General features: G+C 49.8%; 1 protein-coding gene across 35 annotated transcripts in view; it reads right to left on the bottom strand.

Moving 5' to 3' along the window:
- The window catches only part of MAP4K4 (mitogen-activated protein kinase kinase kinase kinase 4), a 159,804-nt gene that overhangs the window by 22,314 nt on the left and 115,026 nt on the right, over positions 1-22,464 (bottom strand). For 3 of the 35 annotated variants that reach the window (XM_081156187.1, XM_081156185.1, XM_081156219.1), the window contains 9 exons: positions 13,428-13,586; positions 10,345-10,431; positions 9,579-9,782; positions 8,486-8,647; positions 5,752-5,985; positions 4,748-4,854; positions 3,319-3,470; positions 2,558-2,655; positions 415-590 (listed from right to left, as the gene is read on the bottom strand). In XM_081156187.1, coding sequence (XP_081012313.1) covers positions 415-590; positions 2,558-2,655; positions 3,319-3,470; positions 4,748-4,854; positions 5,752-5,985; positions 8,486-8,647; positions 9,579-9,782; positions 10,345-10,431; positions 13,428-13,586 — 1,379 coding nt within the window. The remainder of the gene's footprint in view (positions 1-414; positions 591-2,557; positions 2,656-3,318; positions 3,471-4,747; positions 4,855-5,751; positions 5,986-8,485; positions 8,648-9,578; positions 9,783-10,344; positions 10,432-13,427; positions 13,587-22,464) is intronic. The other 32 variants (XM_081156194.1, XM_081156215.1, XM_081156188.1 and 29 more) reach the window with 18 other exon arrangements.

A 22,464-nucleotide genomic window follows, 5' to 3' on the forward strand; every position in this document is an offset into this window, starting at 1 on the left:
TGGGAGAGTCTGGGTCCCAGCGGGGAAGAGACTCGGGAAGAGTCTGGGTCCCAGCAGGGAAGAGACTTGGGAGAGTCTGGGTCCCAGCAGGGAAGAGACTCGGGAAGAGACTCGGGAGAGTCTGGGTCCCAGGGGGGAGAGACTCGGGAGAGTCTGGGTCCCAGCAGGGAAGAGACTCGGGAGAGTCTGGGTCCCAGGGAGAAGAGACTCGGGAAGAGACTCGGGAGAGTCTGGGTCCCAGCGGGGAAGAGACTCGGGAAGAGACTCGGGAGAGTCTGGGTCCCAGGGGGAAGAGACTTGGGAAGAGTCTGGGTCCCCGCAGGGAAGAGACTCGGGAAGAGACTCGGGAGAGTCTGGGTCCCAGGGGGAAGAGACTCGGGAAGATCTCATCCTCTAAGTACACCCAGGACTGACGCTGCTCTGGTGTCCTCGGGTCCGGACACGGGTTCCCTGGCCCCGTCCTGCTCTGTGTCTTCGTCTTCCTCATCTGTCGTCCCCGACTCCTCACTGGACGAGGAGTAGTCCGTGACCTTGTGCGGTGGCCGCACATCTTCCACGGCGCGCAGCTCTTTGGCCAGTGCAGTCAGATCCTGACACAGAGGACAGAGACGGGTGAGGCCAAGGGCTGGGAGGGGGGAAACGGCGAGGGGGGGGAGCCTGCACTTTATTCATAAAACGGCCACAACATCAGTTTGTAAAACTGTTGATGAAGGTGAGCTCTTAGAGCTTCTGACAGAAAAGACCAAATGTCAGTCCCAACCTCACACCAAAAAGCTGTAAGAATCTGCTTATGATATGCCAGTAGCATTTTTTCCTCAACTATAAAATAAAATTCTAGGTCAAAAAAATGTGTGTAGCCCTGGCCAGGGTGACTCAGTGGTTAGTGTGTCGGCCACACCAAAGGGTCTTGGGTTCGATTCCCAGTCAAGGGCACATACCCGGGTTGTGGGTTCGCTCCCCACCCCTGGTCAGGGCGTGTTCAGGAGGCAACCGGTCAATGAGTCTCTCATATGTATCTCCGTCTCTCTCCACTCCCCTCCCTCCCTTCCACTCCCTCTGAAAAGCAGTGGAGAAAATATCCCAGGTTAGGATTAACAGGAAAGAAAATGTATGTAGACCGATTCTTGGAATTTGCTATAAAAACACCTATGTAACAAAGTCTTCTTTTAATTAGATTATCCACAAAGCGATTCTAGTTAAACAGGGCTCATTTAAAGTCTGTACTTGGTGAAGGTTCTATTTTTAACCTCAATGTTTATTTTTAACAATTTCAAACCTTCAGCAAAGTGAGAGTGAACTGAGCACCAGCTCACCATTCACATCTTGCCTGACCAATTGTTAACATCCTGCCACATTCTTAAAAACGTTCACAACAACGTGAAGTGAGGAAGCGGAAGCCGGGCCGCTGTGGGCAGGCGGGTGGGCAGGGGCGGGGCCGGCACCCACCCCGGCCTTACCCCGAATCTTCACATTATTACCTTGCAATAGTGCCAATGAATGTGAACATCAGAGAAAGTAAAAAACCCAGTTTTTTCCCTTTACTAGTCTGTACTGAGTTATTTTAAGAATCAATTACCCAAATATAATTCCCAAGTACGATTATTATTCATTTTCTACATTTTCATACAGAAGTTGAAAGTGTATCTTTCTACTTGGGAATTTTATTTCAAAACAACGGTTTCCTACAAAGCAGGCTATGAAGGCTTATTCCTTTCTTTTCCCCCAGCAGTTCCAACAGTTCTCTGCTCCCCAGGGAAGAACACGTCCGTCTGTCCCCTGGGCTTGAGCCTCTGAAATCACAGTGACCAAGTGTGACCCTGAGCCTTGCTAACCGTGTCAAGACTGTAGTTGTGGCTTCTTAAGAAGTTTTTGGGTTTTTTAAGCTATACTTAACAATAAAAAATGTATGCAGCAAATTCCATGTGTTAAAAAAATGAAGCAAAAGCTTAGGGTTTTTTCATTCTAGAAACGAACAAAAAGGTAAACTGAGGCAGGAAACGCCCCAGGCAGCTGGCGCGGGCTGCGCTCCGGGGCGGCTCACCACTTCGCTCTGCAGTCCAGCAGCGGCGCCGTTGGCCGGGGCGGGCGAGCAGCGCGGGAGCACGGGAGAGGGAGACGAGCACAGGACTCAGTTCAAGCAGGAACCCACAGTCCCGACCGGCTTACGATCCGCACGGTGCAGACAAGGCAGTTAGTGCAGCAGGGTTAGAGTGAGGGAGTCACAGCTGCTGCTGTACCGAAGGCGGGACTTAAACAACAGGTGATTTAAAGAGGTGACGGGAAAGATTTACTCTAAAAGCCAGTGTTATAAATGCCCAGCTCGTCGAGAATGCCAAGGTTAATGCAAAGCAAAGGGGTAAAAAGCCTTCCATTCTCCTACATTTTTAAAGGGCTCAGCTGGGAGGGGCACAATGTGTCTGAGGTTTACGGCATCCATTCTAAGTCCTTAAATCTGTAAGGGGCCCCGGGAAAGGACTGTGCCTCTCAACTACATCTGTTTAATAGAAGGATCTCACCCAAGCTTGAAATAAGTAAACTGAGGCTGTGCAATTCTTACAGCAGGCTTCAGCGGTCTAAACACTTCTTTTTTGTCTTCAGGTTTTTTCGCTGCGTTTTCAAGGCGCTGGGATGGAGAGCCTTCGGATTTGGATGAAGCTATGAAATTCAGGAGACAAGAAAGGCAGATGTGTCCTACACCCAGACGGTGCTACAGGGCAGACCTGGCCCGTCAGCCTTCGCTCCCCCCGGCCCCGGCCACTGCTGCAGGCCCCGCGCAGGCAGGTCTCCGCACGCGCCCTGGACTCCGGGCTTCCGACTCCCTGCTCGGACTCCAGCATCGCCACACCTGACTTAACGTGTTCACAGCGCCCTGTCAGGTCAACAATCCCAAGGAGGGAAGTTTCGCTAATTGATTGTAAGTTTACGTAACCAACAGCGATGGAGTCTATCGTGAAAGAGGTTCAAACCTCAGCTCCGACATCTCGCCAGTCACCTCGGACCAGCTACCGAATCTCACTGCACTGCAGTCAGGGTAATTTGTAAAATGGAGACACGACAGCGACACCTCAGAGGGTCCTTATGAAGACGGAACACACAGCGCGCGTCACGTGCTCAGCGCCGGCGGGTGTCGGCTCTCGGAACTCAACGCTATCACTGAGGTGATGACGACCACTGGTGTCATCAGACCTGCCCTGTGACACTGTCCCGTGACGTGCAGCTGGGCAACCCCCGGCCTGCGCCCACGACTGAAAGATTCCCAGCGCACGAGTCATAGCCCAAGGTCGTTAACAGGGAAAGGGAAACAGAAAGGTGTCCTACATCTCACTCGGAAGCGCTCCCCAGAGCCGCTCTGCGACCCCGGGTGGGAGCCAGGCTGGGACCCCGAGTTGCTGGACCCCGAGGAGCTGCCGCTGCCAGGCCTGGGCGCCAGCTTCTCCACTCTCTCCCACAGCAGCCTGGGCTCGAGACTGCTGTTGGAAGAAAAGGAGAGAAGAAGCTAATGCATTATCCCGAGGGGTAGCGTCAAATTACAAGCACATGCATGAAACACGTATGATGAGAAAAACATTTAACATTAAACTCACTGAAAGTTACATTATTCATGGGTTTTATCCCACATATCCTAACAAACCAAAAATGCTACATGATATTCTACCACTAGCAGACCCCAAATCTTCATTAGGGTGAGAGGAATGGCTACTGTTTGGTCCAGAGGTGTCACTATTTCTGCAACAGCAACATTATAAAAAATCCACTTATACAAATTACATACAAAATTATACTGCTGCTGGGCTGCTGCTCCCAGCGACCGTTACTGGTCTCAAACCGACCCCTGCGCAGCCCACCCCTCGGGGGGGCTGTTTTGGAAAGGTGCCAGGGAGCGTGGGCTGCGATGCGTCCCTGAGGGGCACAGGCAGAGCCACGCTCACAGGGAGGAGCTGGTGCCCACTCGGCCACGGCAGAGCCGTCTCCCTGCACATTCAAGGACTAAGGCGGCCACTGCAGCTTCTGGCCCAGCTCCCAGCTCCCTGCTGCAGTGACATGGGGGCTCCGCACACGGAAGGCGAACTTCAGAGGGTCCCTAATGATCAAGGAGAAAATGCTCACCAGGGACCCTTCCTCCTTCCTCTAGAACGTGCTGGCCCACGGACGCCTGCGACGACGAAGACGCCCTACAGCTGAGCTGTGTGACACGGCAGCCACGGACTCATGTGGCTGCTGAACACCCGGCACACGGCCAGTGTCACCAAGGAAAGTAAGTTCGCCTCTTATTTAATCTCAATGAAGTTAAATTGAAATTTAGCCGTATAATACAGCAGGCACTCGCCTCACAAGGCCAATAGCTACTGTACAGGAAAGAACAGCTTTAGCACCAAAACAGAGTATTTGGTTAATTCACTGGTTTACTGTGAACTGCCAGCCACCACTGACGGTCTTCAGGGCTGCCTGTCATCTGTGCTCCCAGGCCCCAGGAGGGCACATCTACCAGCTCCCGCCTCGCACTCTCAGAGACTGGCCGGATCGTCTGAAAGCGGCCGCAACACGCCGCCGGCGGCCGGCTCTCTCTTCACTAGTGATCAGTTCGATGTTATTCAAGTTAATGAAGTTTACGGCAGTTTTTCTTCTATAAACTGGTAATCTCTCTGCCCCAGAACTTCCCTGTTTATTGGCATTTTTATGAAAAAGGACAACAGAAGACTGTAGGCGACCGAGCAGCAAGCCTGCTCCCGGGCCTCTGTTCCTCTACCTGGTGGAGTTCCTCTGGCCAGCCTGGCTGCTCTGCGGCCCGCTGCCCTGCAGCGGGGAGTCCCGGCGGGACAGGACGGGGGAACGCGACGTCGTCCTCACGGGAACCTTTGGGTGGAAAAGGCAGCAGTTAAGTTCCTGAAATATGCGGAGAAAAAAGATCTCCCCACCAAAATGTATTTCTACAGCAGTCCTAATTCTGGAGCCCTTCCATCCGCGGCCTGCCCGTTCCTGACCGTTCTGTGCCTCCCACTGAAAGGGTCAGGCCGAGGGAGGCACCAGGAGCCAGGACAGCGGCCCTCTGTGCTCTGCAGCATCCAAATGATGTCTGCACTGGAGTCTGGCAGGACGTACAAAGCATTTTGCTAAGATAATGTGAGAATCAGGAAAATAAGCTCAAAGAAACCAAACAATGTCTACGAATGGATGAGCAGGAAGCAAAGGCTGGTAGGAAGCGAGGGAATGTTCAGAGGAAGCAAATTCCAAGTGGAGGAAAATAAACTAAAATGGGCCCTTGGGTTTAATTAATGGTGAACATTAATAACTACCCCAAAAAAATTAAACTAAAAAAAAAATTTTAAAGCAAAGCAAAGCCAAAAATTCCTCAATTTAAAAAGAAAAATATCTCTTTTGAAATTTTTGTTCATGATTTTTCCTTGTAAGACCTTTTCTGAAAATTTGGATAACGGTTGAGATTGCAAAATACTCTGTAGCTTCTGCGTAAGACTGAATACACTTTGCTCTAAGAACTTACTGTTTACAGACTCCCTCTCAAGTCATTTTGTTACCTAATGTTTACATACAGAATTAACAACAATGAACCGCTAACTGCCGCTGGCGGGCGGCGACGGCCTGGCTGTGGCGCTTTCTCCCCACAGTGCAAGTTTCTTTGAAATGTCATTGCCCCTTAATTCTGGTGAAGCCACCAGACCCTTAATTAAAATAAAGAATTCTTAAAGGTAACAAACAGGAAAAAGCAGCACCCATCTGTCCTCTGCTCCTTACCCTTGGAGGCACCTCGTCACTGTCTGATCTAGACCACGCCTTTTGGGTGGGGTCAGGCGCCTCCGACTTAGAGTCAGAGCTCTGACTGAGCACCTCACTGCGGGGAGGTGGGCCTGGGTCCTGAGCGCGAAGGTGGTGGTGTGCGAATTTGGGAGGAGAAGGGTCACTGAAGGAATGGGACCGCGAGACAGGGGAAACATTGTTCTTGAGAGATGCCAGGTGGGACCACTGTACCTTACAAGAGAACAAAACACAAGACATTCAATGCGTTCTGCATAAAATGCTTTTCTGGTCAATTCCAAATCCAAAGCGGGCACTGGGAAGGCAACTGGGGCTACAGAGTTAGGGAGCCAGGCAGCCAACAGTCACACTCTACAGTGAGGCCGGGATCGGGGAGCACAGTTGTAGGAAAAGAGCAAATGTACACTTAGAAGGAAAACTCTTAATATCCAGACAAACATTACAGATAGAAGTAAACATGAAGATTTAAAAAAAAAGGCTTATAGGCCTCCTGTCCTGACGGGGGACAGTGTGCCACATGCACACCGGGGAGAAGCAGAGACGGCCCAGGCGGAGAGGGCGGGAGACGGGCGCGCACGGCACCCGCAGGCCTGCCTACCCCCCTCGCGTTACCTGGCAGTGTAAGATTTCAGACCAAGGGACAGGAAAAACGCACACTGAATGAGCAAAGACAAACCCCTCATGTTTGGACAAATTATAATAAAATAACTTAAAAACGGCCAACTTTTCAAATACACCAACACAATTTTCCTTCTTTCTTCTCTCAAGCCTTAAAACTCTCAGACCCTAGGTCTCCATACATCTTCATACTAGCTAGGGGAAAAATAACTTAGATTTCTTTAGAAAGTCATTACTGCGATTCCCTAAACTGACCTTCTACTTGACAATTACTTGTTAACTGAGTTTATCTGGTTGCTTTTAAACTGGGAAAAAAACCTCTGAAATAATCTGTCTGTTCTTTTTAAATTGTATTTTATTGTTTTAAAATATGTGTTTAATGTTGCAATTTACACAATTCCAGCTATATATCTATTACATCAGTGCATTTAATGAAAACTGGAAATGCCAAATCACAACTGATTCTACCTCCCCAAAAGCAAGATTCAAAGTCAGCGCCAGGTCGGTGAGTCCTAGGTGAGCGGCGCATGGCGAGCTACTGGCACAATCCAGATGCCTCAAACGTGTAAAATCTTCAGTCTGGAGGAGCATGGAACTTAAAGTATTATCTATAACTATAATTTTTAAAACATGGGTTTTAGAATAGAGTCCTCCCTGAAAAAAGTTTCCCCCAAAGAGAATGTTTTCATAGGTGCTTCAGGAAGAAGCAACTTTACACAGGAGGAGGTAAGGGGAGCCTATTCCCAGGCTCTGTAATTAACGTGAAATGTAGTCTATAGAATTCAGGAACTCCTATTTTCTAAACTGTCAGTGGCCACATTGATGAAGATGTTCTATTTACGGTAGGTTTAACCTTCAGAATAAAAACTTCAATCCTGGGCTGTCCAGTGAATGTCATCAAACCTATTCTGCTAGTTCCTCCTCTCTGCCCTTCCCTTTTCCCCTGCTCTCTCCTCTGCTTCCCTCTTTCCATCCCTTACTCTGAGTTTACTCTGAGTTGCCAATCGGCATGCGGGTGAGCTCTCGTGTGAATCAAGAAGCTGCTGACCCCACGCAAAAGCCTCCCAGGGCCCAGTGCTCCTCCCCTGCCCCCCTTCACACCTTATGGTAAGGTCCTGGTTCTTTACTCTTTAAACTCCTCCACACTGGGCTTATTTACTGTGAAGCACATTCAAAACCTCATCTGAATGTGTTTTTCAAAACACCACAGCTCCTTCTGTCACAAGAATGTGAACTTTCATGTGCAATCATCAGTGACAGGTAAACCTAGGCTTCCAAACCTGTTTCCAACATTCTGGGTCGCACAGTTACAAGGAGCAAAATAACTAAAAGTTGTTGTTTTCAGCAGGAAACCGGGAGTCGGGGGAACCTAAGATCTCTGCCGTGGGGAGTCTCTGCAGCCCCCTTTCCTCTCAGGCAACAGAGAGGGCTCCCTGGGCCGCGGCACTCAGCCCAGAGGTCCTCCCTCACCTGGACAGGATGGAAGGCTATAGCCGACCAATGAGAGCTTGTGACCTTTACCCTGACCTACTTCAGGGAAAGCCACACCTAACCCATTGGATGGTAACTTTTTAGGATCTCGAACCTTTTGAGAATCTGCTAAAAGGCCCTTTTCCCAGGAAACACACACACACACACACACACACACATAAAAGAAACCGTGCACATGTGGACAAACCCAAAGCTTGTAAGTGGAATTTCAGGGAAGTGGTGACTCTCTGACGCCCCCTCATGGAACCAGGCCGGTGACCAGGACTGGCTAAAAAAAGGTCTGGTTTGCCCTCCAAGTACTTTGTAACACTAACATTCTAAAAACCAAACTGAAAAACTCTTTGTGTTAGAATAAGACACTTATTCATGAACATCTGCGTTAGGAAGACAAAACATTAGACTAAGAGAAGGAATCACCTAATCTAGATATTCTTAATGAGTACAACAAAAACCTTTTAAAAAACTCCTTCTTTTCCCTATCAACGGAGGGATCATCCTCTTTAGGTTAGCCTAAACTCACTCCTGCTAATCTCCTTTCTCAATGGGGTAACACAGGCCGAGGCTCTGGCCATCACACGCCCCGTGACCCGGCCTCGCTGCGCACCTGTGGCTCAGCTGGTCTCTGCAGGGCGGGGAGCACAGACTCGGAGTTGCCATTGGAAAAAGACTCTGATCTGGAAGGCACTGGTGGCTCCAACGCTCTGCCTGTCTGCTTAGACTGGGCTTCAGGGGAGCTGTGGTTAGTTTTCCTAAATCTATCTTCCGCCTGCATCAGAGAATCAGAAGACAGAACTCAGTGTTAGTGGGAAAAGCAGACACCAAAGCAAGCCTGGGAGTGGGCGGACTGCAGAGAGACGTTTTCTGTTTATTTCAACTACGAGAAAAGACAGGGGCAGCTGGAGAGGGAGGAGGCAAACAAAGCAGGGCTAGTATTCGATTCAGGATAAGAAATACTTATGAGCATAAAAGTTAAAAGAGGCAGCCTTGAAAATCTCCCCCTGGCAAGAATTCTAGGGTTGTACATGAAGATGATAAACTAGTAAAAAAATTAAATGTGTCACAACCAACTAAATCAACAGATTAAAAGGTTATCATCAGGAATCCCAAACACATTTCATTCCAGCAAAAAGGGCATTCCAGCCTACGAGCTCCCACTCTCCTCTCTGGGAGGGCTGGGAACGGTGGGAGGGCGCCACCTACAGGCCAGGAGGCTGGCAGGCTCCCCCTCTTCCTAGCGCCCGGAACAGTGGCTGCTTTGCCACATCTCACTGGGAGGCTTTCCCAGGTGCACCAACTCATGACGAGTCAGGATCACTGAAAAGTCAGTAATCGGGCTACAGGCACACTTCATCTTCATTGCAGTTTTGGAAAAACAGTTAACCAGGCCACCGTTTCCCTCATCTACATTTTAAAGAACAGTTCTACAGTTCTGCCACACAATCTTCCCCTTTCAGTTCAGTGTTCAATTCATCTGAGAACTGTTAACAGAGGCACTCTGTCCTCTATGGATAAAACACTAAACTGGGTAAGAAACCCTGGGCGAGTCCCCTCACTTCTCAGAAACCCAATTTCTCATCTAGAAAACCCAGGGGGTGGATCATCAGCTGTGCTGATGCCCCTTCTAGCATTAATCACATGTCTTCAGAGGCAGGGCACCAACACGGATTCATGTCTACGTGACCCAGGAAAGCAGCTACCTCTCGAGCTCGGTCCGCGGGCTCGTAGTGGGGCTTGGGCTCTGGAGCATGGTAGCTGGGCTTGCTCCGTTCCTGCTGCGGCGGCTGCGGGTGTGGCCTCCGGTGGTCGTGCTGTAGAGACAGGAGATAGGCTTGTTCTTGTTGCAACTGTCTCTGGAGCCTCTCTGCCTGCCGGTGCTCCTCCATCTCCCGCCATCGGCACTCCTTGGAGAGGGAGAGGAGACACTAAATCTATGGGACACTGGAGAGCTCACCTCTGCTCCAATTCATTCTCAACTTTTTTAAAAACCATGCTATTTTCCCCCATGTTTTGTAACAAAGCAAAATAGCTGGGATTTTAAATAGCATATTACCTGTGGAAAATCTGACAGCTTGTTGCTAACAATAATATCACTGGACAGAGTAAGAGAGAATTCAATTAAAAGTCAGTAGCAGTGGTTTCAAAAGGTACCTAGAGTGAACTAGGTAAAAACCCTACGGGAAGTGTTCTGAACGTCAGCCCTTAGTATCTCTTTTGTTCACTGAATGCCAACTTCTGTTTAAAACCTTGTCTATCTACCAAACAACAGTTATTAATGGGAAATAAGTAAATAAGTAAAAGCCACCTGGAAATGTGTCCCAAGCAGCAGGACCCCAGAGGCCGTCTCCGCGTGAGCCTGTCGGCCCACAGCACTAACCAGTGGTCTGGCGGCGCACCGCTGCGCCGGCTCCGGGGAGACGCGCCCTGGCACCTGCTCTACACAGCACGACAGACGCGGGGCGTTACCAGTAACATGGCCTGCTCCTGCAGCAGCTGCTGCTGAAGGGTTTCCAGGTGCCGCTGCTCCTCTTCTAGCTGACGCCTGATATACTCCTGTCACACAGAAATCACCCGCGGTCAATCCACCCGAACAGGAAGCACGAGCCACCCGGACGGAGCCCCGCGAACCATCGGCCCGGTCGTCCCTGGTGGTGATTCACTTAGTAATAAGTCTCTTTAACAAAATCTACTGCTGAAGATTTTCCCAAGAACTTCAAAATCTGGCCCCTAAGACCTAAAGAGCCTAATAAATGATGACATGCAAGGCAACGGTTTGCATAAAGGTGCTGGGAGGGTGCCTGTTAGCACACAGCCGCTACACACAGGTGCTGGGAGGGTGCCTGTTAGCACACAGCCGCTACACACAGGTGCTGGGAGGGTGCCTGTTAGCACACAGCCGCTACACACAGGTGCTGGGAGGGTGCCTGTTAGCACACAGCCGCTACACGCACGTGCTGGGAGGGTGCCTGTTAGCACACAGCCGCTACACGCACGTGCTGGGAGGGTGCCTGTTAGCACACAGCCGCTACACGCACGTGCTGGGAGGGTGCCTGTTAGCACACAGGTGCTGGGAGGGTGCCTGTTAGCACACAGGTGCTGGGAGGGTGCCTGTTAGCACACAGCCGCTACACGCACGTGCTGGGAGGGTGCCTGTTAGCACACAGCCGCTACACGCACGTGCTGGGAGGGTGCCTGTTAGCACACAGGTGCTGGGAGGGTGCCTGTTAGCACACAGCCGCTACACGCACGTGCTGGCTTAAAGGGCTGCGACGTCCTACTAGGACGGCAGCCTCCGGAGACACCAGGAGTCTAGTTTCAGGAAACCAGAGGTTTCTCATTAGTAAATGTCTACTTCCTAGTCACTATTTATAACAAGCATGGGTGGCCAATTCTTAAAACCCAAAACCAAAACCTGTTTAATATTAAAATAAAACAAACATGTTTTGTTTTTTCTCTGATGCTCACAAGGTTCCTAAAACAGCTACATTCTGAAAGATACATCTGGAAACGTAGACTCAGGCGACTTTTCACAAATGAACAGGCCCGGGTTCTTCACGATGGGGGTCGGGTGTGCGTGTGTGAATGTGAGTGTGTGCGTGAGCATGTCTAAGAGAGAGAAAGGAGAGGTGGGCGACTTGTTTCCAATGGGAAGACAGTGATAAAGAATGAACACAGTAAACACATCCAAAGTATGTATGTAAAGAGGAAAACTGCAACCCTGAATCACATGCATCTTCTGTGGACTGGGAAACCAAGCGACCTCAGCCATGGCCTCCAGCAGGCCCTCAACCCTCTGTTTTCCCAGTCTCCTCACCTGAAAAATCGCTATCAAAAATATGCTCTCCCAATTCTCAGGATTTTTTTGTGAGGCTCAACTATGAAATAGATATAAAGTAACTTCAGAAAGAACAAACACTGATGGACAAAAGAAGTTTCCTTCCTTTTCAGCAGGGAAGAAAGCTAGCTGCTCTTGAAGGGGAGTAGCCAATTTCATTCTGAAATTGAGATTATTTCTTTACAGTGTCTGCCGCTGGCAACCCACACACCAGGCTGCACCTGAAGACAGCTGAGCAGATGTTTCAGCTCACCAAGAAGAGAATGCTGGATAACAGAAATTATGACGCATAAATTTCCTTAGAAAGCTTTATCTTTCAAAGAAAATTTAGCCAAAAATCAGACAGACAAGCCGGTCTGGGGGAAAGCGTATCCACGAGACCAGTGGCAAGCGCGCCTCAACTCCACCCCGGGCTCCACCTGAGCTAGCCCTCCAGCACACGTGCCCCTGGCAAGGCCCGTCCGAGCATCTGTGTGGCCCTCCCAGCAGCGACCAAGAAAGGAATCTCACTCCTAACTCATCTCTTCTCTGAACTACAGAGAATTAAACCATAAACTAAAAGATCGAGCAGTGCACTCATTTGTTTTCTGCCTTCAAAACAAAGGGACAACTGGAAAATTCACATCTATCCAAGTCACAAAGGCCCTAGCCTACAGTCAGTGAACACACAGAACACGGTTATGCATGCACACGAACGCGCACACTTATGCGAAGTGACATTCATGTCAGAGTAACTATTTTGCAATAGAAGAAAGCCGAACAGAACTGCTTTTTCATGCTGTTTTTTAAAGAGGTGATGAATACTTGCTATACACAAAAGCCAACGAGTGCCATCTTCTCACACTCGAACTGTGAGAATTAACTTGTGATTTAATTTTTGAAAGCATGTAGTGCATGTTTTCTCTTCTTTGCACTCCCCAAGTATAAACTAGAATGTGAGAAAACATCACAACGCACCCCGGTCAGCTGGCCCAGTGTCAGGGAGGTAACCGATTAAGGGTGTCACCTGAACCCCTCGGGAACACTGGCGACGAGCGGACAAGCCCGAGTCTCAGATCACCCGAGGCAGAGTTTGTATCCAGAACAACCACCAAACGACCCCATCTGGAGGTTCATACCACTGTTCTAAAGTACTTTACGTATGAATCTCAAGTTTTATTTAAACCGGTCCGCTCATATCTTTTTTTCTTTATTCAAAGCTCCTAACAGAGTGATTCATTCAAAGACATGAAAGGCAAGGAGGCGAGTGATGGGATCCACACTGACAACACAGACAACAGAAAACTCAATTTTTGTTTGCACAGGTGGTTCGAGAAACAGCGATTTCTAAAGAAAACTATTATCTGGCATTAATAAAATGCTATAAATATTACTAAAACCTGATCTTTTTTTCTAAAATGCTACACACGTACATACTGAACTATACGCAAAGATATATTATTCAGTTAGCCAGTGGCTACTTCAAACATTGCTCATAAGAAATTTCTTACAGCTGGTTTTTAATTTCATTTTTAAATGATACGTTGGGTCTGAAGCATTTAAACTGAGCCCGAGAAGGCTCATTCAGAAATCTTTCAGCCTCACACTGTTTGGAGCCCACGGTCCTGGCTTCAGGGCTCTGACGTGTAATAACCGACGTCTCTGCCGAAGGACGGCAGCGCCCGACCGCGTGACCGCCACCGAGCACCCCGCCCGGCCGGCGCCGCGGGCTCACCTGCTCCCGCTCGGCCCGCCGCCGCTCCTCCTCGGCCCGCCGCCGCTCCTCCTCGGCCCGCCGCCGCTCCGCCTCCTCCAGGCGCCGCTTCTCCTCCTGCTCCCGCCTCCGCTGCTCGCGCTCCTGCTGCCTTCTGGCCTCACGCTCTCGCCTTTGTTGCTGGGAAGGAAGGAAATCATCAGCGGGGGTCTTCCGGCCACGGCTCTCACGACAGTGTGCCGCCCGGTCGCGGGGAATGGGGGGCGTCACGGCCCATCTCTACCGGCCGGTGACCGCGGGGCCTCTGGGAATCCCCGCAGGGCTGGGCTTCGCTTGTGTACCTACTATTTCCTATTCTTCCCTGTGCCACAGCAACTAGGGGACAGCGCATCCTCAGGCCTTGAATACTACTGACAGCTACCCAAGGCCCTGAGTCTGAAAAAGGAGACAAAGACGACAAGTAAAGGAAAATAGAAATAGGGCAAATAAAGGCGAAAAGTAACTGAAAAGAAGGTGAAGAGAGAGCACGCACCAGGAAAAGGGGAGCTGACATCAGCCAGAGTAAGAAAGGCATCACCATTAATCACTATGACTGTAAACAACTGCCACGGAGCACGCTTACTCCGCACCCCACACTGTGCTATGTGACGTTCTTTTTTTAAAAATTGACTTTAGAGAGGAAGAGGGAGAGAGACGGAGAGAAACACCGACTTGTTGTGCCACTTATTTATGTGCTCACTGCTTGGTTCTCGCGTGTGCCCTGACGGGACTGAACCCGAAACCGCGGCTTTTTGAGACCACTCTCTAACTGAGCTACCCGGCCAGGGGGTGTTTGATAGTTTTTATTCCACCTACTTTACCTAATATGATTCTCATAACAATCCTAGGAAGCAGGTATTTCATTCCTGTTCTACAGATGAGAAAACAGGTTCCAAAAAACTCAGGGTTGCCCGCTGGTCAGGCCCCGCCAGAAGGGCCGCTGGGTCTCAAAGCCGGTCCTGTTACCCAGACATCACTGTGCATCCCACCAGCAGGTGCTGAAGGTGCTGCCTCCCAGGCTGGCTGCCTCGGGGACCCCACAGCGTGGAACACGGGCACGCGGGCACGCGGGCACTCGTCTGTCGGTAAAGCACGGGCCCAGTGCAGAGGGCAACAGTCACCGGTCCGTCCCCCACGGGAAAGGCGAGCCCGAGGCCGCGCTGCCCCACAGAACCCGGGGCTGCTGGGACAGCACGTCTCCCCATGGTCCACGCAGCAGCCGCCAGCCCCGGGTTGCTACCAAGGGCCCGAAATGTGACTGGGGCGATTGAGAAACTGAATTTTTAATTTTATTTCATTAAAGTTCACTTAAATTATCATGCAGTTAGTGGCTACTGCACTGGACTGCACAGCTCTAGAGAGTAAATAAATAGCCACCAAATTTCTCAAGACACAGGAAACCGATTATTACCACCACAAACTTTAATGTGACGTTGAGATTAAATATTAAAAACCAAGGCAGTCTGAGGTAAAGCACTGGGGATATTAGACAGGAATATTTAAAATGGGTATACAAAGTATTTACTGCAGTCCAAGCACTCCTGGATTTCTCCCGGCCCTCGACCAGCTCTCAATGTGAAGGTGGACACTCACAAATGACCCCGAGGGGTGCCAAGCCGCTTCCTGGGCAGTAGCTGGACAGGAAGGGTTACGTGGTGTCTGTCCTCTCGGCTGAGCACTAACTGCATCACCCTTATTCTCCATGGAGCTCTGCACGGGCTTCTGGCCCCACCTCTTCTTATTTCAGACACTCCACGTTCTGTGATTTTCCCTCCAGTCTGCCCTCGGAATTCAATGCACAGAACTCACCAGTTTCCACGGGTGGGGGCAGGACACGAGAAGAAGTGAGTTCCTGTCCTGGTGTTTAGAAACAAGGCCTTTAATGGCCAAGCCGTCTTCATTAAATTCTGACACCCACACTGCCCCCAGACAAGGCACCTGCTGCCTGCCACTTGCTAGCTTAATGCCTTTACGCTTTTCCCAGTCTTAGAAAAACAGGACACTACAGTTTGTTCAAAACGCCATCTAGGGAGGACAACTGAGGGCAACTGCCTGTGGCAAAGGCCTCGAAGCTGGGCCTTCTGCAGGGACACTGTTTTTCCTGTGCGGTTTGTACTTGGGGGGGGCACGTGGCACCGGCTCCGAGCCCTACACACTGCCCTGCACCCCTCAGTGACAGAGGCTCTTCTTTTTAAAAACCAGCTACCAGAACATAAAACAAACAAAAATACTTCCACCACCCTGGACTCTGGGACAAACAGCACACAGAAACTGGAGGCCAGAGCGCGGAGAGCCACACCCACGCAGTGCTACCGGAGTCTTTCTTCTTCAGAGCAAAGCAAGCAAAGATCTGTTAGTTTATACCTGCGGCATTTTCTATTCAGGAACAAAACAATGGTTTTTACCAGTACATCACTTACAATAAATATACAGCTGCTGGGAACACCACCATTTTTCTAACACTGGCAATAAAAATCATTGTAATTTGCCAACTGGGAAACATAGGTTTTGTTAGATGGGCCAGGTTCAGAAACCCAGGCCGTTAAACCTGTTTCATGTTTCTTTGCTTTAAACAGAAATTCGTTATTTCAGATATTCCTGGCTAGCCAAATTTTTCAAAGGAAAACATCTTCTGAACTTTTTGGTTGAGTAAAAAAAGCATTAGAAATAAGATAAAACAAAAGTCTTCTTATGAACCTGAAGCTGAAATGCAAAGACTGTCTCTCATCCAAACAGTTCTAAAGCTTAAACCATGTGAGTGTCCTCCCCGCAGAGGCGAAGATGCTCGGAAGCTGCGTCCGAGGGGCGAGGGAGGCCTGACCTCTCCACCCCCCACCCCGAGGCTGCCGCTGCTGAAGTCCGAGGGGCAGCCCAAACCAGGACGATCTGATTGTCCAAATCAGGACACTCGGTTTACAAGAGCAATGAGTTGCTAGAACACACTGGGTTCAGCAGACACCTGGGAGGCCTGGGAGGCCTGGAAGGAAGAGCGAGCCCAGGGTCCCAACGGCAGCCTCCCCCCGCCGGTCAGACAAAAGGAAGCAGGAGAGGAGAACAGAAGCAAGGCCGTGGCTACACCCCTAGAATTCCCAGCTTCGGAGATGCAAGTTCCAGGCCAATCCCAGTGATGGGAGCAGGTCAAAGGCGGCAAAGGATCCTCTATGCTGATTTTTACAACTTCGTGAGGAAAAAGTAGCCGAGATGGGCTCCGGTGCTCTGAGCTCCCACCCGCACCAGGGGACCCTGGGGAGAATGGACGGCTCTGGTCCTGACTCAGCCGCCCGGGCACAAGCCCCTTCCCTTCGAGGAGCCTGTTTCCCGCCTTGCCGGAGTGTGTGGTGGCAGCGGGAGGGGGCAGTCTGTGCTGGGTATCGTCACGCGTGGAGTCTGCGATGGATGTTTACTGGAAGAAGTCCATAGCTGGTGGGTAAAGGAACAGAACCTTTTAAAAAGGTCTCAGCAGTGAACTGTAGGAGACCGTTGCTCCAGGAGAGCTGCGGGCTCAGCCCTCCCTTGCCCGCGCCAGGCGCGCCGAGGTCGCAGGGCCAAAGGACGGAGGGCCGTGAAAGACGGAGGTGCTTCACCCCCACATCAGCTCTAAAAGTGAGGGAGACGGTCAACTGAAGGGCAGGGAAAAACCACCACCTAGAACTTCCACTTGTCTTTGTAGCTCACCCTTTTGAGAGTGGCTTTTGCCACGTTTTATAATGTCCGTAAGTGCGGGCACCTGTCAGCACGTGCCCAGTGTTCTTACTGACGGGAGGCTCTGCTCCTCCCAACGCCACGAGCCAGACCCGCGCGGGCAGCCTCAGAGACGCGCTCGCGGCCGCTTCCTTATGCGCCACGCAGGCTACTGAGGTTCTTTAATTCTTAGGGATGATGCTGAATTAAGGCGCCACTTAGCTCCACAGGATCACTACCAGAAAGAAAAGCCACGGGTTGCACTTTTTCCTCTCTTGTTATTTAAAATTTTTTATTTTGAAAGCAAATCCTATCCCCATCTCTGATGATGCCCGGGCTGTTCTCAGAAAGAACCAGAGGAGAAAAAACCTAATGTGAATCCTGGCTGCTGTGTGCCACGCTGCAGTCTGCAGGGCACTCCTGGCCGGCTCGCACCGCCGGTCCCGAGGCAGGTCGCCCGCACCCAGCCCACACCAGCCGCGGGACTCAAGTTCCCGCTGCATCTCCAGAGAAGGAAAGGGCAAGTGGGCGCGGGAGCAGAGGGGCCTGTGCCGCTTCGGGCTGGCTTCCCACGACCGCTGCCCCCGTCCGCAGGGAGGCACACGCCAGGGCAGGCACACGCCAGGCCCAGCCACGCCCAGCGCCTGCTCCTCCCTCCTCTCTCCCGCTGTCTCCTGGGGTCTCGGGAAATGGCAGGACCCTGGGGCACAGCCTCTGGCTCTGGCTCAAACTGAAAGCACTCACTCTCCTACAAGGCAGCCAGCACCGAAGGGCTAAAATGTGCGGAATCCATTTTCTTGGTTATTTCCAACTGCACCGGGGGCAGGGCTCCCAGTCTGGCGGGAGATCTTGTTGTAAGAGGCAAATTTTAAATGCCTTTAGAAGTAGCTATTTTCGTTTTATTCATGTTTAAAATTTTTAAATCAAAGCACAAAGTACTTTAAAAACTCAAAAAGAGTATAAGGTTTATGTCAAAAAATAAACCGTCCCAATTCTCACTCCCAATTCTTACTGCCAAGGCATATAACCACTTTCAACACTTACAGCTTTTCCCATAGTATTTACACCCTTGTATTTCAATAACATGCTTAAAGAGCTATTAAAACTTTTTTTCCACTTTAGACACCATCTATGGATTTCTCCCAAAGAATATCCATTGCGCCGTCCATCCCATGCTCCAATCGAGTCATGGGGCAATTTCTGGTTAAATGGAAAACCATACTCGAGGCTGAGTCATGGACAAGTGGCTTTTAGTTCTCTGAGGAGGTATTAATTGCTTTGGGGGGGTCGTCTGATTGATCTTCTACAGATCTATCACAAAATCATCTCTGAAGTCTCTTGTACCACCATAAAACTCCTTTAAAAAATATGGTTTCACTGATTTTGGGAGGGGGGGGGAGGGGAAGGGAGAGGACCATGGGTCAGCTGCCTCCTGCACCCCCCCTCCATGTGCCCTGACGGCTGGAGCCGGGAACGCCCCGTGCATGGGAACGACACTCAGCCAGCTGAGCCACCCAGCCAGGGCATACGCCTTCCACTGCCAGGTAAGGCAGGTCTTCTTTCTTTACTCGTGGAGGCTAACCCTCCCCCAGGCCTCTCTGCCCCGCCGCCGGGACGGATCCTCTCCAGGCGCCTGTGCGTGTCCAGCTTCTCAGTCCTTTCGGACTCTCTCCTGTACAGGATCCCGCTTCCTGGAGCTGTTCTCAGCCTCTTTCCATTTGCTGGAACACATCTTCCAATAACCCCTTGAGGAATAAGGCCCCGGGGACTCTGCACGTCACAGGACCTGCAGTCTCAGGGAAAGTTTCCCTGACTTTCAGAGGCCTCGCACTGCCCTTTCCCAGCCCCTGCCGCTGCTCCTGGAGGGTCAGGGGCCATCCAGGTGCCTGTTTCGCCCGGGACCCACCCACACCCTTGGCCTGCTCCCCCAGCGCAGTTCTCAGGATCCTTTTCATCCCTGATACGCTACAATTTCAAGTGGATTTATGTGCCTTTAGCCACATCTTTTTTATATTCACTGTGCCGGGCATTCAGTCCATCTTCGATCCAGGAATTCACGTCCTAGTTCCGGAAACTTTTCTTTGAATTATTCCTGTACGTTCCCCTATTAAATGAAGTTAAAAACCCTTTATTAAGTGGAGTTAAACCACCTGGACTGCTTCTGTTTTCCTTTTGTTCTATTTCCCATAAACTTACCTTTCTACCCCCTACTTTCTGAGAATTTTAATTCATAACAAAATTTTCAAAAATTCTTATTTTCTTACTCTTGCTGCCTGAATATTATATCCTCTCTTCCTAAGGACATTAAGACGCCGTGTGCGCGCGTGCGTATCCTGAGACAGTTCCTGCGTCCCCTCGCTGTCCATCTCCTTCACGCTCCTTCCCAACGGTCCTGGAATCTTCCACATTAAAGGTTACCGTCCGCGGTCCTGGCTGTCCACTCACCCTTGAGACCGTGAGCGCAAGGTGACTGAGGCAGCTCGGCCACTTCGTTGGGGCCTTGTGTCCCTTGGGCTGGTCAGTGTCCCCAGAGAGGAATCTGATATTCTGAGACCCTCCCAGTCGCCTGCCCGGGTGGAGGGAGGGGGCAGGAGAGGAGGTGCCGCCAGCACTGGGGGAGCCGGGGAGGTGAGCGCGTTGCGTTCGCAATCGCACTGACTGTCTGGACCTTCGTCAGTGCTCGTTTTCAGCATCTCCCTCCTCAGCCGTCTGGTTCCTCCAGGTTCCGAGTCTCAGTGGCTCCCGTTTTCTCGGTGTGCGCGTCTGCTCCTGCTGAGGGGGCGCAGCAGCCCAGCTGCAGGGCTGGGGAGTGTGACCGCTCCATAGAGCATGCTTCTGGCCCCACGTGTCACCACCCAAGTTCCACTCTCCCAGGACCTGCAGTATCAGTCTCCAGTCTCCACTCTCCCGTGCACTGATTCACACAACTAGATGCCTGTGCTGGTCTCAGTGCCCTTGCTGTTTATACCATTGTTGTTTTCTCAGTCATTTCACTGAGATTTCTCAATGGAAGTCAGTAAGCTTCCAATTGTTTGTGTTCAACTGTTTTCTAAAGTCAGTAAATTATGTATTTAATTAAAGTAATTAAAAATTATTCCAGTAAGTGCACACCATAAAATAATAGTAAGCAAACATCTTACAAACGGACAGGCTATGATTTAGGGTCTCGATTGTTAATTGAAAGCCTTGGTTTCCTGGGAAAGTGCAGTGCTCTTGGCTCCTGCAGAAACACACACAAAGGACAGCAAGCAGCCAAGAGCAGCAGGGGCAGGTTTCCCCCATCCTTTCCCCTCCTGTAGGTAAATATCACAAATACTTTTTCAATTGTAAATCTAACCCTCATACCCAGCACATGCCATCTAAGACCGAAAACTGTTGTGATTTTATCTACAACGTTTAGCATTTTAGTAAGCAAAGATTAAAGAATCCATTCAGATCTCTAGGTCTCACAAACTCCAACCAAATCTAAAGCCACCTTTTCAAGATCACCCCTTGAGTATGTAAAGGCTTGAACAATGATGGTTACACCTGCAGGGTGCCTCCTAGTTTACACAGCGCGCCCTGAAAGTGCTTTAAGGTGGCCCAGCAGTGTGGCTCAGTGGTAGAGTGTCCTAATAGGTCACTGGTTCAATTCCTGGTCAGGGTACATGCCCGGGCTGAGGCTCAGGGAGGGGTACAGGACCGATGTTGATGTTTCTCTCTCATCAATGTTTCTTTCTCTCTCTCCCTCTAAAATCAATTTTAAAAACCATATTTAAAAATAAAAATAGAAAATAAAGTGTTTTAAGATGGCTCTGGAACTCAAATTAGAGATTCCAAGACCAAAGGTCCTTTTAGGAAAGGGCCTAAGTTTCAAGAACAAGCCCTTTCTTTCCAGAGATACATCCAGGACTACAAATGACTGGTTCATCCACTTGAGAAATATTTATTAAGTACACGGGTACACAAAGGTGACTCAGACACAGCCCCCTCTTCACCAGGTCTTGTAGGTAAAATAAGTAATAAACTTTAAAAAAACCCACAGTGTGGAAAGTGGTAGTTTCCAGGGACTGGCCCACTAAGCAGGTCCTGGTGGGAGGCCATGGCAAGGACAAAGGCTCCTCTCCCACGTTACGCTCTAGGATTTGAAACTGAAAATTGGACCAAGAGCAAGAATTTAAACTACCAACCATAAAAATCACTATGGTCAGAACAGGCCCTCAACTGGGGGTTGGGGGGTAATTAAAAGTTAAAGAAAAGCTTTAGCAAATATATCCTCTTAGGTGATTAATGTGAAAGCTCTCCTCTTGCAAAAAAAAAAATGGCCAAAAATAAAATATCCACTGAGTAACACCCTCCCTTCCTGGATTAACTTTATGCCTGGGATTTCAAATAACAAAACCAGGAGACTCTAAGAAACGTGCCTTTTCGGGTTTACCCTGCTAAGTATAAACATGACGCTTCAAAGCATCTGCAAAGTGAGGTCACTGTCATTTTCTTAAGTCATTCTTTAGAAACAAAATCAAACAAATTGAGAAACTGCATGATGCCAAAGTGATTTCCGAATCTCTTAAGTTATAGAGAGATTTCCTTAATGAAGTGTTTCCGAGTGTGCCTGAGTAAAGATGCTTTAATTATCTTTGAGTTCCCTTGTTTGGTATTTAAAAGCAGTGCTTTGACCTTACAATTCTGAAAACTTTTCTAAATTCGGATACTGGTAAGTGAGGTCCACTTAACTACAGCTGCTTTAGCAAAAACTGACTGCCTCTCGTGACCAGTCTGTGCTCCAGAGGCCGCTACCTCCAGGACCCGAGGTACATGCTGGACACGCAGCGCCAGCCCCGACTTCTGGAAGTGAGGACCTGAATGCCTCAGAGCCAAGAAATGCACAGCAAACGCGTCACAGTGTATTAATTTCTTTCTTAGAAACTTCTATGTTTTCCTAGTGTTTCAATTTAGCTTCAGTACTAACCCCATTTCACATAGAAAATTTTTTTCTCTTGCCTTCATTTTTAATTTCTTCAATTTCTATCGACCTCTCTAAAATTTTCGTCACTTTGGAATTTGTAGAAATGACAGAAATGAAGTGTCCTCTGGGTGGAAGGAGAAGCAAAGTACAGGAACTGCTTGGGCTCACACAACCCTGACCTCCCTCCTGGAGGCAAGCAGGCCCCCAAATCACAAAGTGACAATAGCAACTCCATTGCTAAAATCTTTGGAAGGAAAGGTCATAAAGACAGAAAGTTCGTTTCTTAAATACCTGCAGAAAAAGCCTGAGCAGGTGAGTCCTGAATATCCCATCAGCAGCGTTTGTTCAAGAACAGAAAGGGCGCCCTGGCTGGTGCGGCTCACTGGTAGA

The sequence above is a fragment of the Miniopterus schreibersii genome, assembly GCF_964146895.1.
Source record: "Miniopterus schreibersii genome assembly, chromosome: 13".
NCBI lineage: Eukaryota > Metazoa > Chordata > Mammalia > Chiroptera > Miniopteridae > Miniopterus > Miniopterus schreibersii.